Source organism: Pseudorasbora parva, chromosome 5 (genome assembly GCF_024679245.1).
Source record: "Pseudorasbora parva isolate DD20220531a chromosome 5, ASM2467924v1, whole genome shotgun sequence".
NCBI lineage: Eukaryota > Metazoa > Chordata > Actinopteri > Cypriniformes > Gobionidae > Pseudorasbora > Pseudorasbora parva.
Genome location: NC_090176.1, coordinates 5,489,600 through 5,504,571, shown reverse-complemented (window position 1 = coordinate 5,504,571; position 14,972 = coordinate 5,489,600). Strand labels below are relative to the sequence as shown.

Genomic DNA, 14,972 nt, shown 5'->3' with positions numbered 1-14,972 from the left:
CCTTCCTCAGAGGAATAGACCAGGGAGGTGCTGTCGCAAGGAGTATGAGTTCGGAGAACCAGGTCCGGCCAGGCCAATATGGGGCGACCATGAGGACCTGCTCCTTGTCCTCCCTGATCTTGCACAGGAGCTGTGCGAGAAGGCTCACTGGGGGAAACACATACGTGTGCATCCGTGCCGAGGGTCCCCTCGGTCATGGAATAGTATCAGCAGCAATGGGAGGGGTCATGGGAGGCAAACAGATCTATCTGTGCATTGCCAAACTGGTCCCATATCAGCTGAACCGCTTAGGGATGGAGCTGCCATTCCCCCGGAAGAGGCTGAAACCGCAACAGCTTGTCGGCCGCATGGTTCAGTTCCCCCGGGACATAAATGGCATGAAGCGACCTCAGATGCCTCTGACTCCATAACAAGAGGTGGCGGGTGAGTTGCGACATGTGGCGGGAGCGTAGACCACCTTAGCAGTTGATGTACGCTACTGTCGCCGTGTTGTCGAACCAGTACGTGCCTGTCCTTGAGCAGGGCTCGAAAGCGGAGCAGGGCAAGACGTACGGCCAGCAACTCAAGGCACTTGACATGCCACACACACTGGGGATCTTTCCAGGCCCCAGCGGCAGCATGACCATTGCACATGGCACCCCAGCCTGTGGCAGAGTCATCCGTGGATACAACAACATGCCTGGAAATTCGTTCTAAGGGAATTCCCACCCGTAGAAACTGAAGGTTCCTCCATGGGGTGAAGGCTTGGCAGCAGGTCGAGGTCACTTGGACCCGAAACATGCCGCGTTGCCATGCCTACCTCAGGACTCGATCGTGAAGCCAGTGCTGAAGCAGTCTCATATGGAGCAACCAGAGCGGAGCAACGTTACTGCAGCTGCAGACGCCATATGCCCCAGGAGCCTCTGAAAAAGTTTCAGTGGGACCAAGTTCCTGCATTCGATCTGACAAAGGCAGGTCAGCAGAGACTGTGCGCACTCACTCGTAAGATGCGCGGACATGGCGACCGAGTCGATCTCCATACCGAGAAAAGAGATCCTCTGCACTTGGCAGAGTTTGCTCTTTTCCCAGTTGACCTGAAGGCCCAGACGGGCAAGATCATTGAGAAGGGTTAGGGAACCAAGTCCCTGTGTTCGCAAACCTGCTGTCGCAAGTGGCTGAGGATCAGCCAGTCGTCGAGATAATTCTGGATGCGAACCCCGAGTTGCCTGAGTGGCACAAGGGCTGCCTCGACGACCTTCGTAAAGACGCGAGGAGACAGAGCCAGCCCAAATGGGAGTACGGCATTCTGGTATGCTCTCCCCTCGAAGGCAAACCAAAGAAACGGTCTGTGTCGAGGAAGTATGGAGACATAGATCAGGTCGATTACTGCAAACCAATCGCGTGGACGAACGCATTCGAAAATGCGTTTGGCTGTCAACATCTTGATGGGAAGCCTGTGTAGGGTTCAGTTCAAGATGTGTAGTTCAAGGATTGGCCGTAACCCACCGCCTTTCTTGGGTACAATGAAGTAAGGGCTGTAGAAGCCGGACTTCATCTCGGCCGGAGGTACGATCTCGATGGCACCCTTTGCCAGTAGGGTGTCGATCTCCGCACACATGACAGGGGCATTACCACCCACCAATGGATAGCGGACTCCCGAAAGCGGAGAGGAGATCGTGGGAACTGAATCACATAGCCGAGCATGATGGTGCGGGCGAGCCAGTTGGACAGCTTGGGGAGCTCTAGCCAGGCCCCCAAAAACTGAACCAAGGGGATCATGCGAGCCATAGGCATACCCGGCGTGGGTCAGCGAAGCGGAACAACCAGCCCAGACCCAGGAGGCATGGAAGCGGCCCGGATGGTGGGTGGGGTCAAGTTCCGCGTCCTGCCAGTGGAGACCAGGGGAGGCGGCACGTCCCGCGGTAGTCTCGACTGGGAGGGGGCCGGCGACAGAGGGGACCGAGAGTGGTGAGGCACTGAGGTGGCCGCTGGCTTAGAACAGCAGCTGGGGCAGGATGTGCATGATCGCCTCAGTCTGTCTCTGAGCGGCCAAGAACTGTTGGGCAAAGTCCTCGACCGCCCGCTGAATATACCAGCCTGGGAGATGGGGGCGTTCAGAAACCGTGTCCTGTCAGCCTCACGCATCTCGGCCGGGTTGAGCCATAGGTGGCGATCCTGGACCACACAAGTGGACATCACCTGAACAACAGCCCGAACGGTAGGGCGAGGTCGGTGGCCGCCCGCAGCTCCTGCATAAGTGCAGGGTCAACACTGCGCTAGTGCATATCTCTGAGCACCTTCGCCTGATGGACTTGAAGGATTGCCATCGAATGCAAAGTGGACACGGCCTGCCCAACAGCTCTATAGGCCTTACCCACAAGCGTGGCTGAGAACCTACAGGCTTGGAAGGGGTGCTTTGGGTCGCCACGCCACGTGTTGGCGCTCTTTGGACACAGTTGCATCGCAACAGAACGCTCCACGGGGGGAACCCCAGTGTACCCTTTAGCCACGCCCCCATCGAGCGCAGTGAAGGCGGAAGCGGCTGTCGGGCGGTCGCAATAAGACAATGGAGCCTTCCACGACTTCAACACCTCTTCATGCACCTCGGGAAAGAAACCACTGGAGGTTGGCAGGCGTGCTCGTCACAGGCCGCCCCCAGAAGCCCCACGGGCAGTGTTGCGGAGGGGGGTGCGGCCCGAGGTGTGGGGCGGGCTTGCATTAGGCAAATTCCACAGACCCATGACATTTCCATGTCATTGGATCGTTTTGATTGAGATTGAAGGCAGCTGGCTTTCTAAGCAAAACCCCCATTTCGTCAGAACTGACGTAACTCGTAGTGTACTGACTGAAAGGGAATGTATTTTCCAAACAGCAAAATTGTGGCCAGTGAAAATGCTGAGTGGCTAGTAACTTTGGGAAACCACTAGCCACGGTGGCTGGTGAGCAAAAAAGTTAATGTCAAGCCCTGAACACTATAGCTCAGATCATTACCCAGAGTGACTTCATGCCATTTAGAAGGGGATGACCTCATTTGGCAAATTGTCAATCTCTGTGAAAATTATGAACATGTGGTGAGCTCAGGTCATGTTGGAAAGATTGTTTTTATGAGTTGAACGCACATTAATGCCACCAAAATGACATAAATATGAGCGGGGAGCTCAGGATTGTCTTTGAGCCCAGAGTTTTTTTTATTTCTAGAAGAGTTTAAAAACCTTGCTGTATTTTGTGTAGTTAATTAATAAAAGGTATATCGCCATCTTGCTCTGACCAAAGTGACTTGAACCACCTGACGCCATAAACACAACTTCCCTTATAAATACGAACTTCCCAGGAGGACATTAATGCAGCAATAGCCAGATTTATGACAACTGGCATTAAATATGGTGTGCATCGGTTTATCTGAAATGATTATTGAGTATTCATGGCCAGGAAACAAAATTTCAGAGATTTGATACCACTAATTGTAACACTTTATTTTACAGTGTCATTGTTACATATGTTACATGTTGTTACTATAGTAATAACTATAAATTATGCATAATTACATGCAACTAACCCCAAACCAACCCCTAATTCTATTTATATCATAAGTACATGTAGGGTTATGGTTAGTTAATATTAATAAGTACATAAATGTAGAATTACAGTGTAACAAAGACACCTTAAAATAAAGTGTAATCCCACTAATTTGCCAACTTCAGCAAATACAGAGATTATAGTTATTTCTTGCAAGTACTTATTGTATTATCCTGGTACCCTGTAAACGTGTCTTTGTTTTAAGACAGAATTGTGCATCTATGAAGTTTCATAATTACAATTCATTTGTGCCCAAACATATGGTTGGTCTTTTAGGCCCTCCTGGTCCACAGGGACCTTCTGGCCTACAAGGACCACCTGGAGATAAAGGATCACCTGGACCAAAGGGAAGCAATGGCCTTGGTATTCCAGGTATTGTATGAGTGCGAGGAACACATGCACATAAAAGTGATATATGCTGTTGTCAATAATTTGGGGCAAATAATTGTTTTCAGGGCCACCAGGTCCACAGGGTCAAAAGGGAGATATCGGCTTGCCAGGTAAATAAAGACATACAAGAAAACAGATGATAAACATTGGGTTTATATCATGCAGCCATCATATGAGTTTGATGTTTTATGTAGGTATCCCAGGTTCTCAGGGTCTGAATGGAGAAAAGGGCAGTAAAGGGGATTCAGGTGAGTTTATTGATGACAAGAAGGCAACATTCATCGTTGTCCATTTCTTGACTTTCTTTCTTTCCTCTTACTCTTCTTTCTCTGTCTCCTAGGGCAAAGTGGAGTTCAAGGTATGTTTTGGCTTATTTTAGGCGTATCCATGATATCTGTGAGTGCACAAAATCTATGGTATTATATTGAGAGTGAATTGATTGTATGATGGTCTGAAACAGGTCAGAAGGGTGAGAAAGGTGATGTAGGACCCAAGGGTGCGAGCGATTCTGCATCTGGTAATTTCCATAACTACTGATCCATCTGTCTGTACTAATGTGTGTCACTAGCTATGTTTCTATCCAAAGTTGTAAATTTAACTTGTGCACAAAATTGGAATATGGCATAAAACATTTGCAAATAAAACACTGTTTCTATCCAATGTGTTCAAGAGAACAAAACCGTCACTTCCTGGCAAATTGGCACAAAATATCTGTAATAAAAATGGAAGTTGCTACAATCAGGCTTGTTTTCCCTCCATTGTAAATTAGTTGCATCTCAGAGCGGCAGATGAAATGCATTAAACGCTGTTATGTTCTATTGCATTTGGATGCTGGTGTTTGGGAATGCAATTGTGTGAGGTGCTTCTGGAGGGAATTACTTTAAAGGTGCCCTAGAATGAGTTGAACCAATATGTTAAATTGTTCTCTGATATCTAGATAGAGGGTATGTGGCTTATTTAAGGGCAAAAAATGTCCAGATACAGTTTTAAAGGTCCATTTACAACCCTATAAATTGTCCCTAGGATGTAATGATAAAGCTTGCTTGAAATGTGCCGAGCAAACAAACGATCTTGAATTAAATTGTAGCGATAACCGATTATAAACATCAACCATGACTGTTGACATTTTTTATCTTGTGAGTCCTGACAGAACACAGAGCGACTGAATGACACATTAGGAAGAACATCTCAAATGCAGATTGATAAAATACAGGCTATTTGTTATTGGTGTTTTCAAATCATCCGTGCGCGAAAGAAAGGTTGCGTGCATATGGTTGCCAGATTGTACAGGTTTAGGTAAAACACCGGATAGTATATGTGTTTTTTTTACAGAAAAGCTCTGTTTGGGGGATTTAAATTACTGAAATCTCCCGCACAAATGCTCTTCATTCCCTTAGACAAAACCAAAACCAGTGATTTTAGACTCGTCTTTTTTCGTCAACGATATTGCATGTTTATATAACGTTAGTCACAATGTAGGCAACGCAGTGACTGTGATGTACTCTGAAATACATCATACTTAAGTTCTCAAATATAAATATATGACACTGAGCGAAGCTTGCTTGAAATGTCCCGAGCAAACAAACGATCTTGAATTAAATTGCAGCGATAACCGATTATAAACATCAACCATGACTGTTGACATTTTTTATCTGTGGGAAGGGTATGAAAAGTCCTCACGTCCCCTGCACAGCCTGGAACATGACATGTGTCCATGAGAGCTGCAGTTTTCGCTATCCCTCGAGTGTCGCTTGTTCACCTGCAGACCCGATGATTCGGCTCCGTCAGTTCCGCCTGACAATAAACATGTTCAGACAGATGCAAATGTTGGCGTACATATAAATGATCCCCAACACTTGCATCACAGTTGGCATTATGTTGAGAATCACTTATTTTTCTGTGTTTTTCATGCACGAGATTTACATAAGAAGGAGGAGGCAATGGTGTTTGAGACTCACAGTATGTGATGTCCATGTACTGAATTCTTATTATTTCACTATGGCAAGGTTAATTCAATTTTTCATTCCAGGGCACCTTTAAATAATTCTGATGACAGACTTTGACCCAGAACCACCAACCAAACATTTGAGATACTGCGATGCCATTGGTCCGCTGGTTAGTCCAGTTATCCAATCACAGCCTCTACTAAGGCAAAGTCACCTTTTGTGTTGTGCATCAAGGGATTTATTCTGCAAATGTGCTTCCATTGTAGTTTATAAGCATTTCTTCTCATTGAAAAAATGCAATTATCTTCCTTATATATTTTTTTCAGTTTCCGTTCAACTGTTAGTAGGCCACATAAAATTACAGAGCGGGGCAACGCATGCTGAGGGTCACAGTGCGCAGAAGTCGCCAGTTGACTCCAATTTGCCGACCTCTGCGCAGACTTCTGCTCCTGTCGCTTTCATATGAGCTCAAGAAGAGCTCAGTGAGCTGCAGAGAGCTTTATGAAATGGGTTTCCATGGTTGAGCAGCTCAAGCCTTACATTACCAAGTGCAATGCAAAGCGTTGGATTTTCAGGGATTGGGGTTGGCCCCTTAATGACCTTAATGGTTCAGCATACCCAGACACTTTGGACAATTTCATGCTCCCAATATTGTTGGAACAATTTGGAGATGGCCTCTTCCTGTTCCAACATGACTGCGCTCCAGTGCACAAAGCGTCGGTCCATAAAGACATGGATGAGCGAGTTTGGTTTTGAGGAACTTGACTAACCTGCACAGAGTCCTGAGCTCAACCCGACAGAACAGCTTTGGGATGAATTAGAGCGGAGACTGATAGCCAGGCCGTCTTGACTAACATCAGTGTCTGACCTCACCGACACAACCCGTAACGGGGCAGAGCTTAGGCAGGGTTTTTCTGTGTGGACCAGCGGCTTTAGACAAGCAAAGTGCCTGGGGCTATCATAAAATATTTTACGGACTGTAAAGCCACGTTTTTTATCATGAAACAAGGCGTGGTTTAGAGCTGTAAAAACCAGCCGGAGAACAACAGATAGGCTATATTAAAATACATAGGCTCTTTTATTTGATGATTTAAGCCTTGTGTTTTATTAAAATTGATTATAATTGATATCTCAAAAGGGTGCTTGTGTGCATGTGGGTGGGGATAATTAACACAATGTATAGCCTAATGCATGCGTTTTTGTAATAATAGGCTATACAGCCAACCATCGCAAGGGCTGTGACAAGTGTGAGACCGCACAGGGCCTGGCCAAAGTAAAGTGACAGCTGACTTGATGTTGTACTTTAAAATACTATAATAGTTAAAAGGCATAGACATAGCTAAAAATGTGTACTGTGATGCTGTATTATTCTGCTTGTTCAAATTGTATTATGTAGTAGGCTAACTTGCAATATTTGTCTATATTAGGCATAGAGGAAAATAAGTATTTGAACACCCTGCTATTTTGCATGTTCTCCCACTTAGAATACATGGAGGGGTCTGAAATTGTCATCATAGGTGCATGGCCACTGTGAGAGACATAATCTAAAAAAAAAAATCCAGAAATCACAATGTATGATTTTTTAACTATTTATTTGTATGATACAGCTGCAACTACGTCTTTGACTTTCCTAAGAAAATCAGTGTAAATATTTGGTACAGTAGCCTTTGTTTTTTCATTACAGAGGTCAAACGTTTCCTGTAGTTTTTCACCAGGTTTGCACACACTGCAGGAGGGACTCCACATTTTGACCCACTCCTCCACAAAGATCTTCTCTAGATCAGTCAGGTTTCTGGCCTGTCACTGAGAAACACGGAGCTTGAGCTCCCTCCAAAGATTCTCTATTGGGTTTAGGTCTGGAGACTGGCTAGGCCACGACAGAACCTTGATATGCTTTTTACAGAGCCACTCCTTGGTTACCCTGGCTGTTCTACGGGTCATTGTCATGTTGGAAGACCCAGCCTCGACCCATCTTCAATGTTCTAACTGAGGTTGTTCCCAAAATCTCGCAATACATGGCCCCGGTCATCCTCTCCTTAATACAGTGCAGTCGCCCTGTCCCATGTGCAGAAAAACACCCCAAAGCATGATGCTACCACCCCCATGCTTCACAGTAGGGATAGTGTTCTTGGGATAGTACTCATAATTTTTCTTCCTCCAAACACGTTTAGTGGAATTATGACCAAAAAGTTCTATTTTGGTCTCATCTGACCACGACTTTCTCCCATGACTCCTCTGGAGCATCCAAATGGTCATAGACGGGCCTGGACATGTGCTGGTTTAAGCAGGGGAACCTTCCGTGCCATGCATGATTTCAAACCATGACGTCATAGTGTTTTACCAACAGTAACCTTGGAAACGGTGGTCCCAGCTCTTTTCAGGTAATGCACCAGCTCCTCCTGTGTAGTTCTGGGCTGATTTCTTACCTTTCTTAGGATCATTGAGATCTTGCATGGATCCCCAGTCCGAGGGATATTGACAGTCGTGTTTAGCTTCTTCCATTTTCTAATGATTGCTCCAACAGTGGACCATTTTTCACTAAGCTGCTTGGCAATTTCCCCGTAGCCCTTTCCAGCCTTGTGGAGGTGTATAATTTTGTGTCTAGTGTATTTGGACAGCTCTTTGGTCTTGGCCATGTTAGTAGTTGGATTCTTACTGATTACATGTGTCTTTAAGCAGCTAATGACCTCAAACAGGTGCATCTAATTTAGGATAATAAATGGAGTGGAGGTGGACATTTTAAAAGCAGACTAAAAGGTTTTTGAGGGTCAGAATTCTAGCTGATGGACAGGTGTTCAAATACTTATTTGCAGCTGTATCATACAAATAAACAGTTAAAAAATCATAGATTGTGATTTCTGGATTTATTAATTTTTTTCAGATTATGTCTCTCACAGTGGACATGCACCTATACGAAGACAATTTAAGACCCCTCCATGATTTCTAAGTGGGAGAACTTGCAAATTAGATTAGAATTGATTTCTAGTTCGTAGAACCTGACAAAGGTATGAGGCGAAGACCACCCTGCCGCATCACATACATCTTGCAGGGAGGCCCCCGCCAAGAGAGCCTGAGAGGCCACCATACCCCGGGTAGAGTGGGCTCGCACAGCCAAAGGAGAAGGCTGCCCGATTGCCACATAAGCGAGTGAGATGGCCTCGACCACCCACTTGCTCATCCTCTGCTTTGACACCGGACCCCCCCCTTGAGGGTGGCCCGTAGCACACAAACAGTTGTTCGGACTTCCTCCACAGGGCAGCTTAGTGGACATATGTATCAAGAGCCCGAACCGGGCAAAGCAGATTCAGTGTTTCCTGGTCTGATGTCACAAACAGAGGAGGATAAAAAGGCCTGGAGCACGATAGGTCTCATGGGATTGGATGGAACCTTAGGAATATAGCCCGGCCTTGGGTGAAGGAAGGCCTTAGCCATACCGGGCGCAAATTCCAAGCACGAGGGTGCCACAGAGAGGGCTTGCAGATCTCCTGTTCTCTTCAAGAAGGAAATAGCCAGAAGAAATATAGTTTTGAGGGTGAGGAACCACTCAGAAACTGAGTCCAGGGGCTCAAAGGGAGCCCCTGACAAGCCTTGCAGGACGACAGCCAATTCCCAGGCCGGCACCCTGGTGCGTACTGCAGGTCTTAACCTCAACGTCCCACGGAGGAACGGGTTACGAGAGGGTGTCGCCCCAAAGACACCCCACCCAAAGGAGAGTGGTAGGCTGCTAGGGCTGCCACATACACCTTTAAAGTGGAGGGAGCTAGCCTGGAGGAGAATCTCTCCTGCAGGAACTCCAGCACCACGCTCGCAGGGCAGTTAACTGGGTCCCACAGGTGATCTCTGCACCATAAGGTGAAGAGTCTCCATTTTAAAGCATAAAGTTTCCTGGTGGAGGGAGCTCTAGAGTGTAGAATGGTCTCAACAACCTTGGTTGAGAGACCAGAACTTATGAGCTGGGCCCCCTCAGAGGCCAAGCCCACAGTTTCCAGCTCTGGGCGAGGGTGCAGAACGGCCCCGGCCGCCTGAGAGAGAAGGTCCCTCCTGAGCGGAATCTCCAGTGGAGAGCCATCGAGAAGAGACACTATGTCTGTAAACCAGGCTCAGGCCGGCCAAAACGGGGCTACTAGCAGTAGATGAACCCTGTCCCGGCAGACCCTCTCTAGAACTCCCGGAAGCAGATCAATCGGAGCCTGAAACACGGCCAACATTTCTAGACAATTTATATGCCATAAACGCTGGCCCTCCTGCCACAGGCCCTGGGCCGAGTGACCAGCCATCAGCGAGGCATCCGTGGTAAGAGACGCGCGCTGACACGGTGCCCCCAGGGATGGGCCTTGGGCCAGAAACCAAGGGTCCTTCCATATAACCAAGGCACGGAGACACCGCCGCGTGAGCTTGATTACACGAAAGGGGTTTCCCCTCAGGGAATATCCCTTGGTCTTGAGCCACCACTGTAACGGTCTCAAGGAATCACATTGGCTGCTGCTGCCATCAGACCTAACAGTCTCTGGAACTGCTTTACAGTGAGTGACTGGTCTAACTTCACCCCCTTGACTGATGAGAGAATCGACCCTATACGAGGCTCTGAAAGACGGGCCCGCATAGAAATCGAATCCCAAATCACCCCCAAATACGTGATCCTCTGGACTGGCGAAAGCACGCTCTTCTTGGAGTTGAGCCTCAGCCCCAACCCCCTCATGTGAGCGAGCACAGCATATCGATGCTGGGCCGCCACACGAGCTGAAAGAGCGAGAATCAACCAATCGGCAATGTAATTGAGGATCCGAATCCCCTGCATCCGCAAAGGGACTAATGCCGCGTCCACACACTTCGTGAACGTGTGGGGTGAGAGGGCTAGACCAAAGTGAAGTACCCGATATTGGTACGCTTCTCCCCGAAAGCGAACCTCAGATACTTCCTGTGCTGCGGAAGGATGGAGACATGAAAATATGCATCTTTCAGATCTATGATCACAAACCAGTCCTCGGACCTGATCTGTGACACAATTTGTTTGAATGTGAGCATCCTGAACTTGAGTTTTGCCACCGAGCGGTTCAGGACGTGAAGATCTAAAATAGGGCGCATTCTCCCCCATCCTTCTTTGGCACTATGAAGTACCGGCTGTAAAACCCTGACTCTCTGTCCGGCAGAGGGACTCTTTCTATCGCCTCTTTCCGTAGGAGAGTCTGTACTTTCATGACCAGAGCCTGCTCGGGGCCCACCACCGTGGGCAGAACCCCATTGAAAGGAGGTGGACGCCATCTGAATTGTATGGCGTACCCCTTTTTTATAAACTGCAGGACCCACCTAAAAATATTTGGCAGATTCTCCTACTCTGCCGCAAAATCTACTAAGGGCACCAGCCTCTCAAAGGCTGGCCTCTGATGTACTCTGAACCGCAAGTGCAGCACCCTGAAACGGCGAACCGGCAGGGAACAACTGACTCGACGGCGCCACTCCCCTCCTTAGAGGGCTCGAACCATCCTCGGATGGCCTGTGAGGGCCCTCCACGGCCCGGCACTCGACTCAGAACCTCCACTAGCTCCTCACTCGCGGGGGTTTGAAGTGGCGAATCTTCAACCCCGCATCGATACTGCAGACATCAACCTCCTCGGAGGAAGATAACTGCAGCAACGCGGCCGCACCCCGGGCGGGAGAAACCACAGAGCGGGCTCCCGAACCCGGAGTAACAGCCATGGATCTAACAGGTGAAGGCTGAGAAAGGGCGGGGCCCATCTCAAACCCCTCCGTTAGATCCAGCTGTGAACCCCACAACATGGACTTGGCAAGCCTCAGCAGCAGTGGGGCCCGTGCCGCGGAGAACGCGAGCCAGGACGCCCTCCTCGAAGAGCGCCCGGCGGGATCGCAGCACGCGGAGAGGCAGAGCCTCACAATGCTCGCAGTGCCGACTGCACGTGCTGTTCACCCAAACAAACAACGCACATCGGGTGTGTATCCCCGCTCGTAAGGAAGCGTGAGCAGAGAGGAACACACCTTCTGAACGACTGTTCGTTCGCCATAATCTCTCCCTGTCAGTAATGTGTGTATTTTGTAAAAAAAAAAAAAAAAAAAAAACAAAGTCTGAACTCAGACACAACACAGAGACAGTTTGGACAATGAAACATAGAGCGCTTGTTGAAGGCAACAGAAGCTGGGTGCGTGTGTTTGCCGGCAGGCATTATAGTTTCCGGGTCGATGACATCACCCACCTATGACGTTCCGTCTCTCCATTGGACTGATTACATACTTGCTTCACGACGCAATCACGCAGAGGCGTTCCCAGAGCGGTGACGCAGCTCGATTTTCATGAACGGGAACTTTGAGTTACCACCATGCAAATTCAAACATTTTGTTCTTTTAATTTTATTTAATGCTTGGATAAGACGCCTATATGTCTCCTTCCATTAAAAATAATGACTATTGCGGTGCTGGGATATACATAAACCTACCAACATAAATTTCATACTATTTTGGAATGACTTATCAGGGGGAAAAATATGTTTTAGTCGCATAACAGCGGTTAATGGAAACACTGTCAATTCGCAATAGTTTTTTATCGACATTAAATTAGCAAATCTGAGAGAGCAGTCCAAACGAATTCATGTGGATTCAGGCTGATTTGCAAACTCATTTAACCCAATCCATAGAACATAATTTATAGCATCCAAATGTTACATTGCAAATATGGAAACTTTGGATCGAATGAAAGATGCACGAGTGACGTAGGCCTACGGAAAATACGGTAGGATACGCTATAGCAATATAGGGGGTCTATATTGATTGACAATTTGTTATTTATGTGGCTAATTAAAAAATAAAATAAAAAATTGTATATTCAGTTTAACAGCCTATGGGTTCAAGAAGTTAAACTGTGGGCTAACTGAACTGCACAGTGCGCACATTTTGACTTATTATACTAGCCTATTTATGCAACAAAAAAAAGCTTTGTAGCTAGGCTACTTCAGTACTGGTGGGAGTCGGCATCTTCACAGCCTTTGAGTTTGGAATAACAGCAAGTAGATTGACTGGCACAGCATTAATATTACAGGCTACAACAGACAAATTAAATTAAGCAGAATAACCTTTTTATATGTTTGGTTTTATTTTGATAATGAAAGTTAAGTCAATGTCAAGTTAGAAATGCCAGAACTGATAGGCATGTGAGTGAGCAGGTTACTGGAAAAATGTATCTACTTTAAAAAGTCAACATTTCGATTATTTGACGTTAAATGCAATATATAAATCACTTAGGAATAAACCACAACATGTTTCATGATAGAAAAACGTGACTTTACTGTCCGGAAAATACGGTAGGATAGCCTAAGCTATTTAAAATCACTTTGCGGACCCCCCGGGCACTTTGCTTGTCTAAAGCCGCTGGTCTACACAGAAAAACCCTGCCTAAGCACTGCCCCGTTACGGGTTGTGTCGAGCCATTCGTTAGTCTGTTTTTTTGACTAATAAAATATTAAATGTAGCTGCAATAAACGTGTTAAGAATCCTTACAGCGGTAGATGCGCAGGACTTTTACTCTGCTGTGCAGAACTGAGGAAGAACTGAAATCGAATATTCAAGCTGTTTAATCATTTTTCTACCTCTGAATGAAAAACGAAAAATCAAGTAGAAATCTCGTTTTTCGTTTTTTTTTTTTTTTTTTTGAGAAAAACGAAAAAATTTAAAACTAGCTGTTTTCCAATTTTTCTACTTTCAGTGTTAAATCAAAAAACGATTGAACGAATGATACACAGATTATTAAAGTTCAAGTGCATGTAAACGCAGGCGTACCAAAACCTTTGGCAATATAGTGTATAAACGTAGCTAATGAAGCTAGTTAATCACTATATATATATATATATATATATATATATATATATATATATATATATATATATATATATATATATATATACTATACTGTACTGTACTATACTATACTATACTATACTATACTGCAGCTGGAGACTGTCCAACAGAGTGTCTCATGTATGTGTATTTGTCTTTAGTGGTTCGTTTAGTGGGAAGCTCCACCCGTGGAAGAGTCGAGGTGTTGCATAATAATGTCTGGGGAACGGTGTGTGATGACAGTTTTGACACTGTGGATGGTTTGGTGGTGTGCAAGATGCTGGGCTACCAGAGGGCCACCCAGGTTTACACCGCCGGTGCAGGTGATGTATCTGTCCATGTTTAAGTGCTTTTAGTTAGTAGTTCATGGTATACATGCAATGGTTTCCAAAACCCACTCAGGACAATCTGCTGTGTATCTGCTGCAGGAACTGGAAGCATCTGGCTGGATGAGTTGAGATGTACCGGAAATGAGAGGAGCATTTTTGACTGTCCACATGGAGGATTAGGAAGTCATAACTGTAACCACAGCGAAGATGTGGGAGTTAGCTGTTCTTGAATAAAACGAAGAAAACTTCTCACACCAAGAACTCATTTTTGTGAACTCATCATATCTGTGTTTTGGTGATTTTTAGTGGAAGCATTAAGTCCAGTACAAAGGTTAATGTTCTCCTCACACGGATCAGATGAACTATATTCAACTAATATTTGAAAGTGTTGCATAATATGAAACTAAATGTCATGCTTTAAACGTGTGCTTGGTGTCATGAAGGCATCAACATTCATGCATTTTTTTTAAATGGGACTTGTGTGCATGCAAAGATTGCTCTATGTACAATATGAATGTATAAACAAACTCATTCATGTGTACTCTTAACTCATAACACTTATGGAAATAAAGGGCTTAAAATAGCTTTTGACTCTAAAATGTTTCTTCTTTGTTTCTGTAGACTCAAACACCCTTCCACACGATCATTCTTTAGCTAGCGCTGTATTGAATTTCGGATCTAAGAGACACTAATCTACGATTATCATTCTACTGCAATTATATCTACGAGGGCTTCTCTGCTCCTGTTCTCCTCACCAGGGACCTCCTCTCTCCAGTCCTGCCTTTCTCTCACTGTGTCTGTCTGGCCCCTCATTAGCTGTAGGACCCTGGGTAAAGGAAGCGTGGGTTTGGGAGTGAGGTCCTCTGGAGTGGTACGAGGCCGCACTAATAAATAAATGATCCAGTCGGTG

The 14,972-nt window shown here is 46.1% G+C and overlaps 1 protein-coding gene across 1 annotated transcript in view; it reads left to right on the top strand.

Annotated features, from left to right (window-relative positions):
- Positions 1-14,646, top strand: part of marco (macrophage receptor with collagenous structure) — a 43,170-nt gene extending 28,524 nt beyond the window's left edge. The window contains exons 11-17 of the mRNA XM_067443094.1: positions 3,832-3,927; positions 4,011-4,055; positions 4,140-4,193; positions 4,286-4,303; positions 4,406-4,462; positions 13,895-14,056; positions 14,162-14,646. Coding sequence (XP_067299195.1) covers positions 3,832-3,927; positions 4,011-4,055; positions 4,140-4,193; positions 4,286-4,303; positions 4,406-4,462; positions 13,895-14,056; positions 14,162-14,292 — 563 coding nt within the window. The 3' untranslated portion in view covers positions 14,293-14,646. The remainder of the gene's footprint in view (positions 1-3,831; positions 3,928-4,010; positions 4,056-4,139; positions 4,194-4,285; positions 4,304-4,405; positions 4,463-13,894; positions 14,057-14,161) is intronic.
- Positions 14,647-14,972: the final 326 nt, after the last annotated feature.